General features: G+C 43.3%; 1 protein-coding gene across 1 annotated transcript in view; it reads left to right on the forward strand.

The window, feature by feature from the left end:
- The window catches only part of LOC126088250 (irregular chiasm C-roughest protein), a 379,377-nt gene that overhangs the window by 318,233 nt on the left and 41,485 nt on the right, over nucleotides 1-19,659 (forward strand). The window contains exons 7-8 of the mRNA XM_049906380.1: nucleotides 7,454-7,708; nucleotides 15,798-16,121. Coding sequence (XP_049762337.1) covers nucleotides 7,454-7,708; nucleotides 15,798-16,121 — 579 coding nt within the window. The remainder of the gene's footprint in view (nucleotides 1-7,453; nucleotides 7,709-15,797; nucleotides 16,122-19,659) is intronic.

Here is a 19,659-nt window from a genome sequence, read left to right on the forward strand (position 1 = left end):
TGGTGGTGAAACGGACGTGCTGGGTAAGTGACAACCCAGTCTTTCATGATAATGAACGGTGTCCCGAACTCATCCCTGTTGATCGGAAAACTACGACCAAGCAATTGCATGCACAGCTGAATGTCAGCTGTAATGTCTTAGACGTCGCTATCACCGGAGATGAGACCTGGTTTCAGCAATACGAGCTGGAATCTAATAGGAAGTTAGTGTAATGACAATTTGTTATGGCAGTAGTAATTCACTTTTAACGTACTCTTAACATTTTCTTTAACACAAGCACGGATTCTATGTCGTTAACCGACATCATTCGTTAACCGACATCATCTACCATTAACCAACATCTTAATGATGTAATGCAGCATCAGATGATCATAAACTATTTCCTTTTCTAACTCTAACCATGTTTGACAGCGCATTATTTAGTGATAACCAAGTGCTGTTTGCAATCGTTGTGTGATGTTGCTCAGTGGTGGCCGATATCAATTAATGACATAAAACCTTTCTGCAAATGTATCAACGAAAATACGGAATGTACAGTAAAAACGAATTTCAAGACAGAGCCATCTGCAGGCGAAGTGGTATCAGAAGTCTTTTGGGATAGGATGCCTGTGATCCTTTTGGACGTCACAGAGCCTAAACCTACCGCCATTTCCACAATGTCACAAAACAACAATGACTAAGAGGAAAGTCCTATCTTCCATTTCGGTCAGAGAAAAGACGATACGATATCGTCAAGCTCCACAACAGTTTCGCGAACATGGAAGTCATTGCTAAATTTGTGTGGCATGTTCTACCACAGCCTGAATACAGTTCAGCTATGTCATCTTAAGGCTTCCATCTCCTTGGGTCTATAAATGATCGCGATCAATATTTTCAGGCTCAGATGCTGTTGGCAAAGCGTTAAGAGAGCGACCGGTCTCAGTGGTTCAAAGTTATACGAGTGCGGCCTGCTGTCTCTCGTACATCATGGGCAGGAGTGCATAACGAATGTCGGCGACTGCTTGGAAAAGTGTCAGTATGTAGCTGACATCTTGACACCTGTGACTGTGTTATTTTGTTTTCTGTCCCTTTGCAGAATAACAAATTTATAAACACCAGCATCTGCTGTACAAACAGCTCTGAAATGTATTGCTAATTTCAGTTTCTGTGCATCTTCTTCTGGACGTGGCAAAAGTCGTTTCAGCATGTTGCCTTCCGATGGATTCAACGTAACTGCTTTAATGTTTCCTTAAATACGCAAACACCGGTATTTGTAATAAATATCTAAAACACAGTATTGATACCTGGAGTAAAAGGCTGCTTATGTGCTTCCTAGAAAAACTACCCATGTTATTCTTATTACACTCACATCGCATCTGATGCGAAAATTTCGCAAACTATTTGATAAATATCATATCCTACTTGTCCCTGGGCTATTGTGTTTGCGCATCGGAATTTTTACGTGACATGATACGATTCATGTCAGTCCTAATTTCGGTCAGAAACGGGAGACATGTTAGTCCAGTTTAAGTTACATGGCAGCTGATTTATCTCTCTCCCTTCTACCCCCCCCCCCTCTCAACAAGACGCCATTGGAAGGTTATCCTCAATTACAACAGCGTTTGCTGGTTCGACTGCCCCAAAGGCTGTGCCTGCTAATCCTCAATTACCATCATAGCTCCGGACGTAATTATAATTAAGAACAGATTTTTTTCCTTAGATATATTATATTCTATACCATACGCATCAGAATTTGTAAGATTTTTGAGAAAATCAAACGTACAAACCGTCTTATTTGTTACTAGTTTCGTATTGACAAATCTTCAAAATAAGGTCATTATTCGTAACTCGTAAAAAACGAATTCAGTGAGAAACAAAACGTGGCATATATCCGTTACCGAGAGGTAGTTTACTATTCAATTAGGGAACCGTCTTTCATTGAGTCCACGAGTTATAAAGATATGATCTGATAGGTTTTAAACTGTTTCCCAGACAGGAATAATTCATGTTTTTAAAAAACGAACATACCTTCAGTCCCAACTGAAATAATGGAAAGATTGTTTGACATACTTGAAGGCATTACAGAGAGCTTCGCAGTGCTTAATGTTTTTACGCGAATTTCGCCGGTGATGGACTTAAAACCGCATTTTCATACCTGTGGAAAACGAAGCATAGTGATCTTTGCATACATCCACATCCATACGCCGCAAGCCAACTTGATAGTATTTTTCGGAGGTACTACTCATACCTCTGTCAGTTACCCACTTTCTTGTTAGAATTGAATGATTCACTGGAAGAACGATTGTTAGTAATCTCCACGTGAACTCGAATCTCTCTAATGCTACATTCATGTTCGTTTCGCGAGACACACGTAAGAAGAAGCAATACATTTGTTCACTTTTCTTCGAAAGCATTCTCTCCGGTATTTTATCAGCAAACTACACCTTGTTACATAAAGCCTTTCTTATAGCGTTCTCCGGTGTTGTTGGCAGAGCATCTCCGTGGGGCTTTCTGGCATAAGGACCTGGAGGCAAAAGAGAGCTAGGGTAGACCGTGTAAGAAGTGACACTTGTATCTGCCTGGAATATTTTAGCATTGCTGCCTGGAATATTATATTATGGCATTCTCTTGAACTTCTAGAAATGATTTCCTATGATTCCACTAAATATCTCATTTAGGCAACTATAGCATTATGTCACATGCGGTATGAAATTTTGTATGCGTTAAATAGGATTTTAGGTGGTAGCTGGCAACCAGTGTGTACAAACAGAACGCAATATTCTAAACGTCCGTTACAGATTTCGATCTAGGATCGCCTCCGCTAACCCACTTTTAAACACGAATTTACCTGTAAAAATTTCTTTTCGCGAGTGCGATATCAATCAATCTTCAACGCATCCGGCTCTCTGTAAATTAGATTGAAAATAAAGAATAGTTCGCAAGAAAACACAGAATGACTGTATTATGAAACAACTACACACAATGGTTAACTGTTAAGCAAGGAAAACTGTACCCTGTTAGGAAAGGCATCTGCTGAATTTAAATGAAATGCTGTAAATGAAAACTGATCTTAATTCTTTCTCAAAATGTTCATTCAAGCCCTACAACACATTTTTGCCTGCTCCGTCTGCGTGCTGCAAAATGATATGCTGAAAGAAATCACCGTGCAACTCTTTGCCTTCTTTTCTTTGTATCAGACTTTTTTCCTTGTTCCTATTTTTTAAAAATAGGGTTGACTGTCCACACAATATTGGGAGGTGTGACAGTTCAGGTTTTATCAACTTACTTTCCATCTACCTATAGGGATCAGCTTCATGAAATATTTGTAAATGATAAGGAAAATATTTTGAAATTATGTTGATTTCCTTGAATGAGACAGAAATGACTCTTTCTAACATAAAGTATGATTTTTCCTTCGCACTGTCATACATCATAAAAATTTCTTTTGCACACGATCTTCAAAGAGCTATTTTTCACTCTTTGCCCTTTCCGTGAAGTACTTTATCATTGGGGGGAGGGAAAAAACTGAAATACTGAACACAAGGCTGGTAGCCTACCGTTGATATTAGTCCCGTAGAGATCATTAAACACAGTGAAGACTTTATTTTACAATTTACTCTTCACTTTCCCAGTGATATATTTTTAACTAAGAGTGGTGGAGCGAAACTAATTAAAATACTGAACGTATGAATGATACTTCTTGTGTAGTTACACATAAATATTGTTAAGTTCAGTTAAATCTTTAAATTAATTACTGAAGGAGTATTTTCAGCAAATAAAAAATTAATGCAGGTTACGTTTTTCCATAGTTTCTGTCCCGCTATACAATCATTTAAAAAATCATCTTTGGTCCTTAATCCTTATTTACATAAGCTCAAATGACGTATTCATTCTTGGTGTGGCACCTTGGCCATCCAGGCTCGTCACTTCGCCATGAAACAACACTCTCTCGCTCTCCGGCCGCAACTGCTCACAATTGCGACTTCTTGCCTTATTTGGCCGAGCTCTGCTCAAAGTCACAGCCTCTCGTGGTCTAAGAAAATGTCACTCAGCTATTCAGGCATGCGAAGATGATCTTAGTGTCAAACATTCAAAAAAACTCGTGTTTCACATGATAATTACATTTTACTACTATGGATGTTTTACTACTATGTATACCTTTCAACTTCTCGTAACTGTCCAAGTCATTCATATCAGAAATTGAAAATTTTGGGTCTTGTCACATCTAGGATAAATATCTGCCGACACGGGTGCTTTCAGTTTTGTAACTGAACCTGTAACGCAACATTTGTGTATCACTCCTAGCTATTATGGATACAAAACTGACGACAATTTGAAAAATGGTTTAAATGGCTCTGAGCACTATGGGACTTAACATCTAAGGTCATCAGTCCCATAGAACTTAGAACTACTTAAACCTAACTAACCTAAGGACATCACACACATCCATGCCCGAGGCAGGATTCGAACCTGCGACCGTAGCGGTCGCGCGGTTCCATACTGAAGCGCCTATAACCGCTCAGCCACACCGGCCGGCGACAATTTGAAGTATTGATGGAACGAGGGTTTTGTAGGCTACAATCATTGTGAATGGATTACATTTCCTGAGAATTTGTCCAGTGTGCAATGTATGTGCCTTACCTGTGATTTACCGGGTGAAGTGGTGCAGTGGTTAGCACACTGGACTACTGTTCGGGAGGACGACGGTTCAAATCCGCGTCCGGCCATCTTGATTTAGGTTTCCCGTGATTCCCCTAACTCGCTTCTGGCAAGTGCCGATATGGTTCCTTTGAAAGGACACGCCCGACTTCCTTCTTCATCCTTCCCTAATCCGATGGGGCCGATGACCTAGCTAGCTGGGCCCCTCCGCCAAGTCAACCAATCAACAGGTGATTTATGTAGCCTTCCACATTAAATCTTTCCGTACACTTACTCCTATACGTTTAGTAGATGTGACTGCTTCCACTGACTGTATTGCAGTATTGTAATCCTGAAATAACTTGCTTTCTGCCTGTTTATGCTCAATGCGTTACCTTGATTTATGTTGACAGTCAGCATCCAAGCTCTGCATCAAACGTCTAGCCCCTGCAGGTCTTCCAGCCACTCGATACAACTTTATAGCGCCAAGTTTAGCGATATACAACAGCATCATCCCTGCGGTGTACGAGGGCCTTCAATAAGTAAAATGTATGTGTGAAATCTTATGGGACTTAACTGCTAATGTCATCAGTCTCTAAGCTTACACACTACTTAACCTAAATTATCCTAAGGACAAACACACACACCCACGCCCGAGAGAGGACTCGAACCTCCGCCGGGATCAGCCGCACAGTCCATGACTGCAGCGCTCTAGACCGCTCGGCTAATCTCCCGCGGATCAATAAGCACAGCAACACACTTTTCGTTCTCGGCTAATCTCGTTTCGAAAAATGCGGAATTTGTTATGGGACATAGTGGAATAATCCCGCTTCAGCTCCAGTAGTTTCAAGAAGTTCCACTATACTTTAAAACGGCGCCTGTAGCGTAGTTGCGTTTCACGCAGAGAGCTGTCGTTGGGCTTCTTTTGGCAGAAAACCAGAGCATCGGAGATATTCATAGGCTCTCGCAGAATGCATACGTGTACCTGGCAGCGAACTGAAAGCGCGGTGAGCCGTTGGGTGAGGCGTCTGTCATCACCTCGGTAATGTCGGGCATATCTTTCCGGTCTCCCGCGTGCCGGCCGGTCGCATGCAGCTGTGATTCCTGCAATGTTGGAAGGAGCGGACACTCTCCTGCGACGGATCACAACCAAACCTCTCGATGCACAACTGGATATCTCTGTTTGACACACTCGTCCACCAGTTGGGTACTCAAAGGTGTGTGACCGCCGAATTCCTCGCCGCCTAACAGTAGACTATAAAGAGCAACGAAGAACCATCAGTTAGGAATTGCTTGTCCTTTACGAAGCTGATCGTGACAATTATATTTCGAACATCGTCACAGGCAGTGAAACATCGGTTCATCACTTGGAACCTGAAACAAAACGACAACTATGTAGTGGCACCACACCATCTTTCCTACGAAGAAAGAGTTTAAAGCCGCATCCCAGCTAGTCAAGTCACGGCAACGATCTTCGGTACTCTTAAGCGATTATTCTCTTTTACGTCCTCCATCATGGTGCAACGAACAACACTGAGTTGTGTTGCGCTACCCTCAGGAAAGTGAAGCCGGCCGAGGTGGTCGAGCGGTTCTAGGCGCTACAGTCTGGAACCGCGCGACCGTTACGGTCGCAGGCTCGAATCCTGCCTCGGGCGTGGATGTGTGTGATGTTCTTAGGTTGGTTAGGTTTAAGTAGTTCTAAGGTCTAGGGGACTGATGACCTTAGAAGTTAAGTCCCATAGTGCTCAGAGCCATTTGAACCACTTTTGAAAGTGAAGAAATGACTTCAGCGTGTTCGTCGCCACAAAAATGACAACGAGATTTCCCTTCTCCATGAAAACCCAAGGCTTCACACATCTCTGCGTACCTGAGAGGAACTCAGAAAACTTCATTGGACCGCTCGTCCTCGTTCACCTTACAGCCCGGGTCTCGCATCTTCCGAACTGCACTTGTTTTCTCAGTGAAGAATGTATCCTGTGAGAGGCATTAAATGGATTATCGGGAGTATAAGGGTCCAGCAAAACATTGACTCCGGCGTCGACCAGTAGAAAGGAACCAAGCGGGCATGCCGGCCCTCCCAGAAAGGCTTCGTAACGCCGCTGCATTGAATGAACATTATACTGAAAAATAGGGTTTTCAGCCAAAAGAATGGGGAATAATATGGTGTATTGGAATCCTGAATAAAACCAGCCTTCTTACAGAAAATAGTTTTATATTGCTTACTGAAAGCTTCTCGTACGTGTCACGGGCCTTAAACGTCACTTACCAACTACCTCACTTCAATGCTGTGTGGGAATGACCCTTGTAAAAATCAGTAGGGTGCCACCTGCCTGACGCTGACGCTAATCATACGGACCTGATCCTTGGCCCGAGGTATGGAGTCTAAACTTGGTATAGCTGTTCCTCCAAGATCCTCATGGGTTGGAATGGTGTTGCCTTTCGTTCTGGATGGTCCTTGCGTGATGCTTGGTCGTGAATCCTGGTTGCCAGCAAGCAGGCATGCTGGCGGTGACGTTGGATGTTCCTGCGGTACTAGTTGTTCTTCCCATCTCGCGCTATGTTGTTCAGTGCGGACTCTAGCTCGGGTGAGAGCTTCCTCTCTCCATCTCGAACTTCCTTCTTCAGCCTCGCGACCGCATCCTCCAAGATGAAGCCCCAGTCGCGCGGCGTGAATATTGGGTTCTAGTTGGTGGTGTGGAGGTCCTTCTTCGTGACGGATTCGAGCATAATTGCCCGATATCCGCCACGAAGCTCGAACGGCCGGTGTGGAAGCGGTGGCTTCCGTTTCCCTGCCTGAGTGCAGCATTTTACTTATTTAGCCGCGCTGTGCCCACAGACGCGCCAGAGGTGCGGCTGAGCGGCGTCCCGACCGGCGACGTGGAGGAGGGCGTGTCGCACGTGGAGCTGCGCTGCGAGGCGGACGCCAACCCGGCGGCTCGCGTGGTGTGGCGGCTCGCGGGCGAAGTGGCCAGCGTGGACTCGCGGCTGCGGCTGGCGCCTGCCGTGCGCCGCAACTCCGGCACCTACACCTGCTCCGCGCAGAACTCAGTCGGCACCAGCCGCCGCCTCGCCGTGGACATCGACGTCAAGTGTGAGTACCGCTGGTCCGCGCCTTCTCTGACCTACTGCCTGCTGGCTTAGTGCGCACTTAATGTTGGCTCGAAACAGCCTTAAACATCAGTAAATCAACTTTCAAAACAGCCATTTAGCTGTTTATGTTGCATTCAATCACTGTCATTACCTCAGTCATTATAAACAGAAAGCACAAGTTATGGAAATCATGTTTTAATGTGTGGGCAGAAATCATGAAGGAAGCTCCATAAGCTTCAATTTTTGGTCCACTCCTATTCATTATACTATAGGTGAATGCCCTTCCACCTAACATGCAACATGCAGGAGACATGGTGTTTACAGACTATGCTAGTGTTCTAATAAACTTGACAAGAGGGAAAGAAAAGAAAAAACAGAAAACAAGAAAAAGAAACTGTTAATGTTATCCGGCAGTAGCCGGGCGACCTCAGAAGATGTCTGCCGCAGCTGCAGACGAAACGTCAGGTAGAAATTTTATACATCGACCACGGCCTCTCAGCCCGGAAGTTTTAACTGAAGACAACACCGGCCGTGAAAGCCTACATTGTTGAATTATTAATCAGTTTTCAGAAAATGAATTTTGTCTTAATTTTGAGGAAACAAGCTGTTTTCAGTTCTGTGCGGTAAGTACAGTCATGCCATCGATTGAAGAAACACATGAACAGGAGTCAGTTAGAAGGGGAGAATGCTCCAAATTTTAGTCTGTACGTATTGATGAAAACTGTTATTCGAAGTAACATGATACTGAGCTCCTCAATTACGTACAAATACTTTCGTAGCAAACCACTTAAACTTCTAACATATATTGCTTATTTACACTGCATAATGACAGATAAAATGTTCTGGGATAATTTGTAAGCGGGCCGGGGTGGCCGAGCGGTTCTAGGCGCTACAGTCTGGAAACGCGCGACCGCTACGGTCGCAGGTTCTGATCCCGCCTCGGGCATGGATGTGTGTGATGCCCTTAGGGTAGTTAGGTTAAAGTATTTCTAAGTTCTAGGAGACTGATGACCTCAGAAGTTAAGTCTCATAGTGCTCAGAGCCATAATTCGTCATTTAGAAAGAAAGAAAACATAATGTTGCCGTGATTTCAAGCCAGTGAGTCATGTAGGAATTTTTAAAATGACGTCATGTGCATTTCATTTACCGGTATCATGCACATATATCCTGTGAAAAGCCTCGTTTCACACCATTTCGTTAGTAATAATCGTTGAAAAGTTCTACAGAGCGTCCAACTATTTAAATAATCCCTTCCTGCCGCGAGAGATTAGCCGAGCGGTCTAGGGCGCTGCAGTCATGGACTGTGCGGCTGGTCCCGGCGGAGGTTCCAGTCCTCCCTCGGGCATGGGTGTGTGTGTTTGTCCTTAGGATAATTTAGGTTAAGTATTGTGTAAGCTTAGGGACTGATGATCTTAGCAGTTAAGCCCCATAAGATTTCACACACGTTTGAACATTTGAATCCTTTCCTGTACGGGGTGGGCAGGCAGGATCAAATAAAATTAAAATAATATATAAATAAATTTCAACGGGTGCTTATTAAATAAGTAATATACAAAAAGCGTTGATGGTGATGTGAACAGTTCTGCTCTGTAAGAACTGTGATAGATGAGTTTCTCGTATAGTTACGAAATTTCTGAGGGGAAGGTGTGGAAAGAATGTTTACGAAAAGGAAGTCTTTGTTGTGATATATTAATTGACAAGGTTTACAATATAAGTTACAGAAGAAGAGCGTTGATTGTAATCTTCTTTTGCAAGGCCACATATGGGCAAGTTGGATGGGTAAGTCTCATGGCTTACCCTGACGCTGGTTTACAGAAGGACGTGGAAGTGTGGAAATGAAAGGCCGTGATATATGCTGATACAGGCCCAATACCAAGCCAGAGCTGTTTTGTGATAATGGACAGATACACTGTGATGTTGGAACTCGAAATTTACAGCAGACCGGCGATGTATTTCCGTTGGTCAGACATAACATACGGACGGCAGCAGGCAGTCGAGTATCTAAACCAAGGCGGAGAACGTGTTGTTCAAGGATATGGAGGAAGGTTGATGCCACATTTGCCTGATGATGCTCATGAGATATATTCCTCAACTTTGCCCATTTACTGCTTTAAGGGTATTGTGGATCTACTTTGAATGGTTACTAGATGGGGATTTCTTAGTATTCATAGTTTAGGGGACTGGATGATTATAGTACACTACGTAACGGTTTTGGATATGGAATAGGCAGACAGTTTCCTTTTCACACTATTAAAGGATAAGGGTCATTGGCTACAACAGGAGGTGAAGAATGAAATAATAGTGAATCCCGCCTTAAAGTGCTGCAAATAACTCTTAATTATATCATGGAATGATACATAGTGAAGCAGGTACAACGTTGTTCATTAGCCTTCGTGACGCCGTTTTTGATGAAATGTCAGTACAGAAAGAAATGATCTCGCAGTGTGATGTCTCCACACATTGAGAATGAGGGCGCCATATGCGGTGACACCTCGGTTTCCAGGAAAAGCGCCCTCTGACGACCAGCAGAGATTCGAGATAGTTTTTGGGCTGCATTTCTTGTCACCCACCCATGTCATTAGGGATTTAGTCCTTCTAGTGAGTTGACCATATGTACATCACATGCTCTTGTCCATCAAACCACCCATGTATGGTCGTGAATAATCACCCATCAGATCTAACATCGTTCATATGCTCCGCGGACAGGTGCACTGGCCACTCACAGTATATCGATGTCAGTTCTGTATGCCGCAGCCTTCACAGTACACTTAGGAAGTAGCGTATGTTCACGCAGTGTACACAACCACAGTCAGGAGTAACGGAAAAAGCTACATATTCCTGAATCTAAAGTGGAACACAGAAAACTGTGTTAAATAAAGCCTACTTAGCACTTAAAGAGCAATCATTGTGTATCGACTATAGCTCTGAAGATGGACGATTCATAAATCCAAAACTTGTAATATTAAAGGAAAAAAGACTTTGCGATCACAAAAGGCTGAATAGAAACTACTAAGAACACCGGCTTCCTCATACCCCTTTCAGGAGTGCTAGTAGATGAGCAAAACGACCCGCAGGGGCAGCAGCGTGCGTTAGAACGCTACGTTTTGGATTCTGGGCGACACGCTGAAATGGGACCCGACGGATTAACGACGATAATACGACGAATAAACGTTATATAGTTTAACGCATACTAAAAGAGATTGTGCTCAATGACTGGATAATATTGTTTCATCGAAAACATTATGACGCATAAAAAGACGGGGATAAACCTCGTATTGTTCATAGTCTGGGTGTGATGGATGTAACGGAACTGCATACATAGTTACGTTTAAAGAATTTTAATGAAGTTGATGGTGTCTACATTGGTTAACTTGGAGCCCGGAGATGAAGTAACTGTAGGTTTGGAGAAGTATATCTGTTATTCTGGTAATATTTGTGCCGGATTAAATGATTTTTGTGGCGCATCTGAAAGAGAAGGCTGGTAGTAGTAGTATGTAACATGAAACGAAAGCTGCGTAACATGGTTACTTTCTACCTTTGGTTGCATAGCTCTAGAAATATACAGGGCGAGTTACTAACTATTACCACCAACTATAGCTCCTAAAGTATGATAGAGCTGAAATGTTTGTGGAACAAAAGTTGCATATAACAACGGGGACCATAATATGACGTTAGTTTTTTGTTGCTGGATGTGTCGCGTCAGAGATATGAAGTTCAGCTTTGCTTTTTTAAATGGGATACTATAGCTTGGTACTTATTTTCTGATAGCGGCTATCGAGGCGAATCCAATAATGTGTAACAGTAAGGTATTTGAAGTTCAACGAAGGTCACACAGGTGGCATGAACGTCCATTTACAGAAGGTGTTCGAAGTGATGACCATTGGTATCAATGCAGTGCTGCAATCTTCTTATCATGGATTGAGTGGTATTCCTTATCATATCGGCACTTATCGAAGCACATGCTCTGAAAATTCTCTCTCGCATATCTTCACGTGTAGTTGGTACGTCTTTATAAACAATGTCTTTCACGAATACCCGTAAAAAATCCAGAGGCGTCAAGTCTGGCAAACTAGCCGGCCACGACACATCTCCTCCACGTCCAATCCAACGATTTGGGAATTGTCTCTGCAACTCATTTCTAGCCATCAGCGAAAAATGTGCCGGACACCCATCGTGTTGGTACCACATTCTGTTCCTTGTTTCTAGAGGTATTTCTTCCAATAATAGACCTAATGTTTCTTACAGGAATGTGGTGTAGTTCCTACCATGAAGATTTCCCTCGATGAAATAGGGCCTATAATTCTGTCCTCCAGAATACTACACCACACATTTACCGACGACGGTTTTTGGTGTGCAACTTGCCGCAGCCAACATGGATATTCAGTTCCCCAGTAATGCATGTTACGCATATTAACATTCCCACGGTTCGTGAATGTAGCCTCGTCAATAAATAAAATCAAATTAATGAATGAGTCATCCCTTTGAATCTGAAGTTGAGCCCATCCGCAGGATTCAATGTGACGCATAGAATTCGCACCAGTTAATTCTTCGTGGAGACTGATATGCTAAGGATGATATTTACGGCGATGCAGAACACGAACAACACTACTCTGGCTCGTGCCAGATTCCCTTGCGATTTGACGTGAACTAACAAAAGGATCTCGAACCACAGTGGCAAGAATACCAATTTCTGTTCCCTTGTTAGTAACTTTCCCTTGCCGAATATGTTTCCGAAGCGTTATAGATCCAGTTGTTCTCAATTTGTCATACACATATTTAAATGTTCGACGTGTAGGGTGATTAAGTTGATGATATCTTTCAGCGTATGAGTCTCTAGCTCTCACTGAATTTCGTTGGCATACTCCGGAAATGGAAGCATATCAGCTTGTTCTCGGAAGGAATACATCATTCAGATTCGCTTGATTCGACAATACTACTCTTACCGTTCCTATTAGTTTTGTATTGCGAAACTGTCAATGGTGTTTACATGTTAATGGCACGTTAGATGGTTACGCCGTACTCGGCGAATATTTACCATTTGCATGATGTCCGAGAGAGAATTGTCTGGCCACGTGCTTCGATAATTGCCGATGTGATAAGGAAAACCACTCAATCCATGGTTCAAATGGTTCAAATGTCTCTGAGCACTATGGGACTTAACTTCTGAGGTCATCAGTCCCGCCGGCCGGAGTGGCCGAGCGGTTAAAGGCGCTACAGTCTGGAACCGCACGACCGCTACGGTCGCAGGTTCGAATCCTGCCTCGGGCATGGATGTGTGTGGATGTCCTTAGGTTAGTTAGGTTTAAGTAGTTCTAAGTTCTAGGGGACTTATGACCACAGCAGTTGAGTCCCATAGTGCTCAGAGCCATTTGAACCATTTTTTTTTGTCATCAGTCCCCTAGAAATAAGAACTACTTAGACCTAACTAACCTAAGGACATCACACACATCCATACCCGAGGCAGGATTCGAACCTGCGACCGTAGCGGTCGCGCGGTTCCAGACTGTTGCGCCTATAACCGCACGGCCACACCGGCCTCAATCCATGATAAGAAGATTGCAGCACTGCATTGATAACAGTGGTCATCACTTCGAACTTCTTCTGGAAACGGCTGTTCATGCCACCTTTTCAATCTTCGTTGACATTCAAAGACCTTACTGTAACACATCATTGGATTCGTCTCGATAGCCGCTATCAGAAAATAAGTATGGAACTATAGCATCGCATTAAAATAAAAAAAAAATCGTTGCCTCCATATATCTGACGCGACCCCATCTAGCAACAAAAGACCAACGTCATATTATGGACCCCGTTGTCCCACGCAACACTTGTCCCACAAACTTGTCAGCTAATATCATACTTTCGGAGTTATTCTACGTGGAAATAGTCTGTGACTCACCCTGTGTACGAAATCTTAACGGCAATTGAGTTACTTCTTCTGTCGATAACGAGAGGAAAGAAAATTTGGGATTGAACCTAAGCTCAGATTGGAAAAAGAGATAGAAGGGGATCTGCAGTGTACTTTGTAATTTAGCAATCGCTGCAGTTATCTTAATTGTCTTATGAAAAACTGCGAAAATTCTCAGTTCGGACAAATAGACGTGTATGTTAACTCAGCTCTTACAGAGTGGGAGCCTAATTCAGTGAAAATAGCGTCAGTTCTCTATGTTATAATGAGATGACAATCTTAAAAATCTATTTGAGAGGACACGAATAAATAATTTCAAAGTACGTTGATTAAATGTAAATATTGAACTTGAGATGGTAACAGGGATGCACTACATTACTTTGTCACTGAAGTAGTCATGGTCTTCACCCCCAACAGTAGTTTGCGCAGCTACAAGCGACACTCTGTCGTGTACAAACCTGTAAATACCCACGTAACTACTGCAAACTACAACCACGTTATAAAACCTTCATTACATATAAATTGAAGGCAGTACTAAATAGAGGATCATAAATTTAAACTCTGTCACCTTGTCTGAAACAAGTGATGCACCTCATGTTTGACACACAGACAATACCGTTTATACTTCAGCGCTAATCTTCAGGCTTGTCTTCAATGTTTATCTCATGATGGCTATGCTCAGAAACGTAGACTACTGGCCGTTAAAATTGCTACACCACGAAGATGACGTGCTACAGACCGGAAATTTAGCCGACAGGAAGAAGATGCTGTGATATGCAAATGATTAGCTTTTCAGAGCATCCACACAAGGTTGGCGCCAGTGGCGACACCAGCAACATGCTCACATGAGGAAAGTTTCCAACCGATTTCTCATACACAAACAGCAATTGACTTGCGTTGCCCAGTGAAACATTGTTGTGGTGCCTCGTGTAAGGAGGAGAAATGCGTACCATCACGATGAAGGTCGGATTGTAGCCTATTGCGTTTGCTGTTTATCGTATCGCGACATTGCTGCTCGCGTTGGTCAAGATCCAATGACTGTTAGCAGAATATGGAATCAGTGGGTTCAGATGGGTATTACGGAACGCCGTGCTGGATGCCAACGGCCTCGTATCACTAGCAGTCGAGATGACAGGCATCTTATCCGCATGGCCGTACCGGATCGTGCAGGCATGTCTCGATCCCTGGGCCAACACATAGGACGTTTTCAAGACAACAATCATCTGCACGAACTGTTAGACGACGTTTGCAGCAGCATGGACTGTCAGTTAAGAGACCATGGCTGCCGTTACCCTTGACGCTGCATCACAGACAGGAGCGCCTTCGATGGTGTACTCAACGACGAACCTGGGTGCACGAATGGCAAAACGTCATTTTTTCGGATGAATCCAGGTTCTATTTACAGCATCATGATGGCCACATCCGTGTTTGGCGACATCGCAGTGAACGCACATTGGAAGCGTGTATTCGTCATCGTCATACTGGCGTATCAACCGGCGTGATGGTATGGGTTGCCATTGGTTACACGTCTCGGTCGCCTCTTGTTCGCATTGACGGCACTTTGAACAGTGGACGTTACATTTGACATGTGCTACGGCCCGTAACTCTACCCTTCATTCGATCCCTGCGAAACCCTACATTTCAGCAGGATAATGCACGATCGCATGTTGCAGGTCCTGTACGGATCTTTCTGGATACAGAAAATGTTCGACTGCTGCCCTGGCCAGCACATTCTCCAGATCTCTCACCAATTGAAAACGTCCGGTCAATGGTGGCCGAGCAACTGGCTCGTCACAATACGCAAGTCACTGCTCTTGATGAACTGCGTTATGGTATTGAAGCTGCATGGGCAGCTGTAGCTGTACACACCACCCAAGCTCTGACTCAATGCCCAGGTGTACTAAGGCCGTTATTACGGCCAGAGGTGGTTGTTGTGGGTACTGATGTCTCAGGATCTATGCACCCAAATTGCGTGGAAATGTAATCACATGTTAGTTCTAGTACAATATATTTGTCCAATGAATACTCGTTTATCATCTGCATTTCTTCTTGGTGTAGCAAATTCAATGGCCAGTAGTGTATTATGCAAATGGAATAAAATAAATTAACTGTTCAATGAGGAGTGAAACTGGATCGCACTTGACGTGGTGGAGCTGTTGTGAGAGCGCGGCGCCGTTTGCAGACCCGCCGCAGATCCTGTCGGTGGGCCCGGACCGGCTGGTGACGGCGGCGCTGTTCTCGCCGGCGCGCTTCTCGTGCGACGCGGAGGGCAACCCGCCCCCGCAGCTGCGCTGGCTGCAGCGCGTGCCCGCCGGCCCGGCCACCGGGCCAGCAGCAGCCGGCGCGCCGGCCGCCGTGGCGGAGGTGCTGCGCGGCACCGCCGCCGACCTCGACATCGCCAACGTGACGTACGAGCTGCAGGGCGAGTACGTCTGCCAGGCCGTCAACACCATCGGCGGCTCCGCGCGCACCGCCACCAGCGAACCCGTCTCCCTGCAGGTCGTGGGTGAGTCTGCGTTTTCTCCTTCTTTATCGGCAGCTTCATTTCTCTTTAGGCTTTCCGATGGAGAGGAGGATAGGAACACCTGACGCAAGCTATACAGTAGGATGACGAAATTCGTGAGATAGCGATGTGTGCACATACAGATTGCGGTTGTATCGCTTACACAGGGTATGAAAGGGCAATGCATTGCCGGAACAGCAAGTTGTACTTTGGTGATAGATGTGAAAACGTTTCCGACATCCTTATGCCGCACAACGGGAGTTGACAGACTTTGAATGTGGAATGAGAGTCGGAGCTAGGCGCACACGACCTTCCAGTTCGGATATCATTATGGAATTCAATATCCCGAGATCCACAAAGAATGTGCCGAAAATACCAAATTTCAGGCATTATCTCTCACCACGGACAACACATAGGCTGACGCCCTGCATTTAAGGGGAGACGGTGGCAGTCTTGCACTGATGTTTTTGTAAATCCATATCTTTGCCATTTTTTGTTCAGTCTCATTGAAATTTTTCACACCTATGTATAGAGATCTAGTATGATTTTTTTTAAATCCGAATTTTTAATAACAACCTAATGCAGTGAGATAATTTTGAATCTTTTATGGCATTGTTATTTTAACGTACACTTTTTATAATTTCGAGGCAAATTTGGCAAATTTTTTTAATGGTAAAATAATCTACACTAATAAGTGTACAATTAAGTGCAGTAACTTTTTGGTAAATTAATGCTATTATTTTCTGTGACATTTTGGATTCGAATATTTTTTACAAGCAAACTTTTCAATATATTATCAACTACAAAACTGTGTATAATATCTCGATTAAAATTTTGTTCCACTTAAATATTGCTTCAAAGTAAATGAATAGGTGTGCCAAATTTCATTTCAATACGTCCAGTAGTTTCTGATATATGTTTTACTGAAAGCAGAAAACCTTAAGTTGCAGAAAAATCATTTTAAAATTTGGATGAAATGTTAAAAAAAAATCTATCATACCTTAGCTAAAACTGCCCATATTCATATTCCATTTCTTCCTCATCATCGTCTATAGCTCTTTTAGCTTCTCTGCTCCATTGCCTAGCAATTTTTTGTATGGTCTGGACTGAAATCTCCACCTTAGCGATTCTTTACTTATCGATGATCTGCAGTATCTGCTCAGTGAAGACTCCAGGTGTAAAGCCCTACCTGCTGAGGATGTGAAGTCTTGCCACATTCCCATCATTAAACACTGCTGCAGCTTCCAAATCAGAAATCTTCACTACCAAGTTGGAAACAAACACAATCTTTGGACATCTTTTCCAAATAAGAGCATTGAAACTTTCATTTGGCTTCTGTGTTTTCCCATGCAGACATTTTTCTAGCAGCTCTGGTGAAGCCAGTGCTCTAAAAGTTTAATGGTCATTGAAACCTCATAAAGAAGGTTATTTTTATGGGTATAACATTCCCCACTTTCCTTACTTTTCAAAAAGTTGCACCATTCATTATAACAGAGGCCATGTCGAGGTGTAGTGTCTGTCGACAAGTAATGAAACCAAATGGCCCGTACTGCTTCCCTCGCACTATCCAAGGTAGTGAGGTTACTTCTAATTGCAGCACCATAATAGACTTGTAGGCTGTCAATTCTCTTCTTTGGTAGTCTGTTTTTACCTCCCAGTGGCTTCCCATCCTCTAGTAGCTTGCGTTTATTGTCTGCAACAAGTCTTCCGAGTCGTCCACCCATCCTCTTTTGAATATGGCCTAAGCACTCCAGTTTCTCAATAGTGCAATCTTTTCCATAGGGCTGACTTTCAACTACATTCTTAAAAGCACTAAGTCTCCATCTCCTATATACTGTAAGTATCTTACTCCATACTCTTGCAAAGATCTAAGGAAAATGAGTTTCATACCTGCAGCTTCCATCCCACCACTGGAGCCTGCATAATTTCTGCTACAAACAACTTTATGAGCTTCTTGCCATTCTGTTTCTTTACCTGCGTCAATATATTTTTTGTGCAAGGAACATGCAGAACAATATTTAGGCATCATCTCTAAGTCTAATACTCTTCCGTGTCGACAGTAATGATTGTTGAAACTCCATTCAGTGAAGAATGGCCCCTCTTCATCCAGGAACTGTCACAGAAAACTGCTATATCATTGGTATTAGTTGCTTCACAATTATCTTGAATTGCCCCCAGGACTGCCATTTTCATGCTCTCTTCACTTACTTCTGCAACTGCATTGAGGAGAGCAGAATTCATTGCAGAAAATTTTAGTGGAGGACCAGACATGTTCTTAATACCACATAAAAGGTTTGCACCATCTCTTCCAACCCCTATACACCTTAGTCCATAAGCAAATCTCATATTGGCTTCATGGATTCTATTACTGACCCTTGATGTCTTATATGGTCTGTCAGATGATGATGATGATGATGTTTGGTTTGTGGGGGCGCTCAACTGCGTGGTTATCAGCGCCCGTACAATTATCCAATCTTTGCTCAGTCCAATTTCGCCACTTTCCAGGATGATGATGAAATGATGAGGACAACACAAACACCCAGTCATCTCGAGGCAGGTGAAGGTCTGTCAGCATCACAGTATTGACACAAAATGTGCAATGTGCTAACCAAACCGTCTCTCTTTCCATCATCAACCAAACCCACATTTCCTCCACAAACAGAGCACTTGCAGCTTTTCTAAGTGCTTCTGCCACCATTTCCAGATCCACAATACTGAAACCTGTATTTCTGTCATGATTTGTTTCTTCTGACACAATCTCTGTCCCAAATTTTATTTTAGATGTACATGGAGACAAGCTAATGTTTGCATCTGCAGGCCCAACCCTAACCTCAATGTCAGTTTTTCGCTTTATATTGGAAATATGGGACTCATTATATTTTTAAAATACTTTACCAGGCCTACGCATTGTAAAAAGGGATCAACAGATTCAACGTTGCACAAAGAATGGCACAATAAATCAAGCATCACTCGAATTCCTCTGAACAGCACAAAACTTGTTTACAACACTCCACAGCCTTCTATACCACACTGATTGAACCAGAAAATAGCTCCACAGCCTTCTTTACAACACTGCTGTTATGTATACAAAAAATTACAGCCTTCTAAAGTTATATTTTCTAGGTTACCAGGTCAAATTCTGCAACAAAATTTTTGCTCCATTTGGTACATTGAAAAGCGGGCTTGGCGCATTACACTGCTTAAGGTTTTAATTTTTTTATGCCATTTGTAGTTCGTATTTCAAGGAACAAATTTGAGATAGTAATCTCAACTATATTTAGTATCAAGTAAGCAAATAAAAATAATTTGTAAATTTTTCACTATTTCTTCCACCGTCTCCCCTTAAGGACCGAGAGCGTAGAATTGATAGTTGTAACAGACAAGCAATAATGCGAGAAATAACCGCAGAAATCAATGTGCGCCGTACGATGAACGAGTCCGTTAGGACGGTATGGCGAAATGGTGTTAATGGGCTATGGCCGCAGATTGTCTTTGTTAAAAGCACATCACCTGTAGCGGTTCCACTGGGCTCGTGACCATA

The sequence above is a fragment of the Schistocerca cancellata genome, chromosome 6 (assembly GCF_023864275.1).
Source record: "Schistocerca cancellata isolate TAMUIC-IGC-003103 chromosome 6, iqSchCanc2.1, whole genome shotgun sequence".
NCBI lineage: Eukaryota > Metazoa > Arthropoda > Insecta > Orthoptera > Acrididae > Schistocerca > Schistocerca cancellata.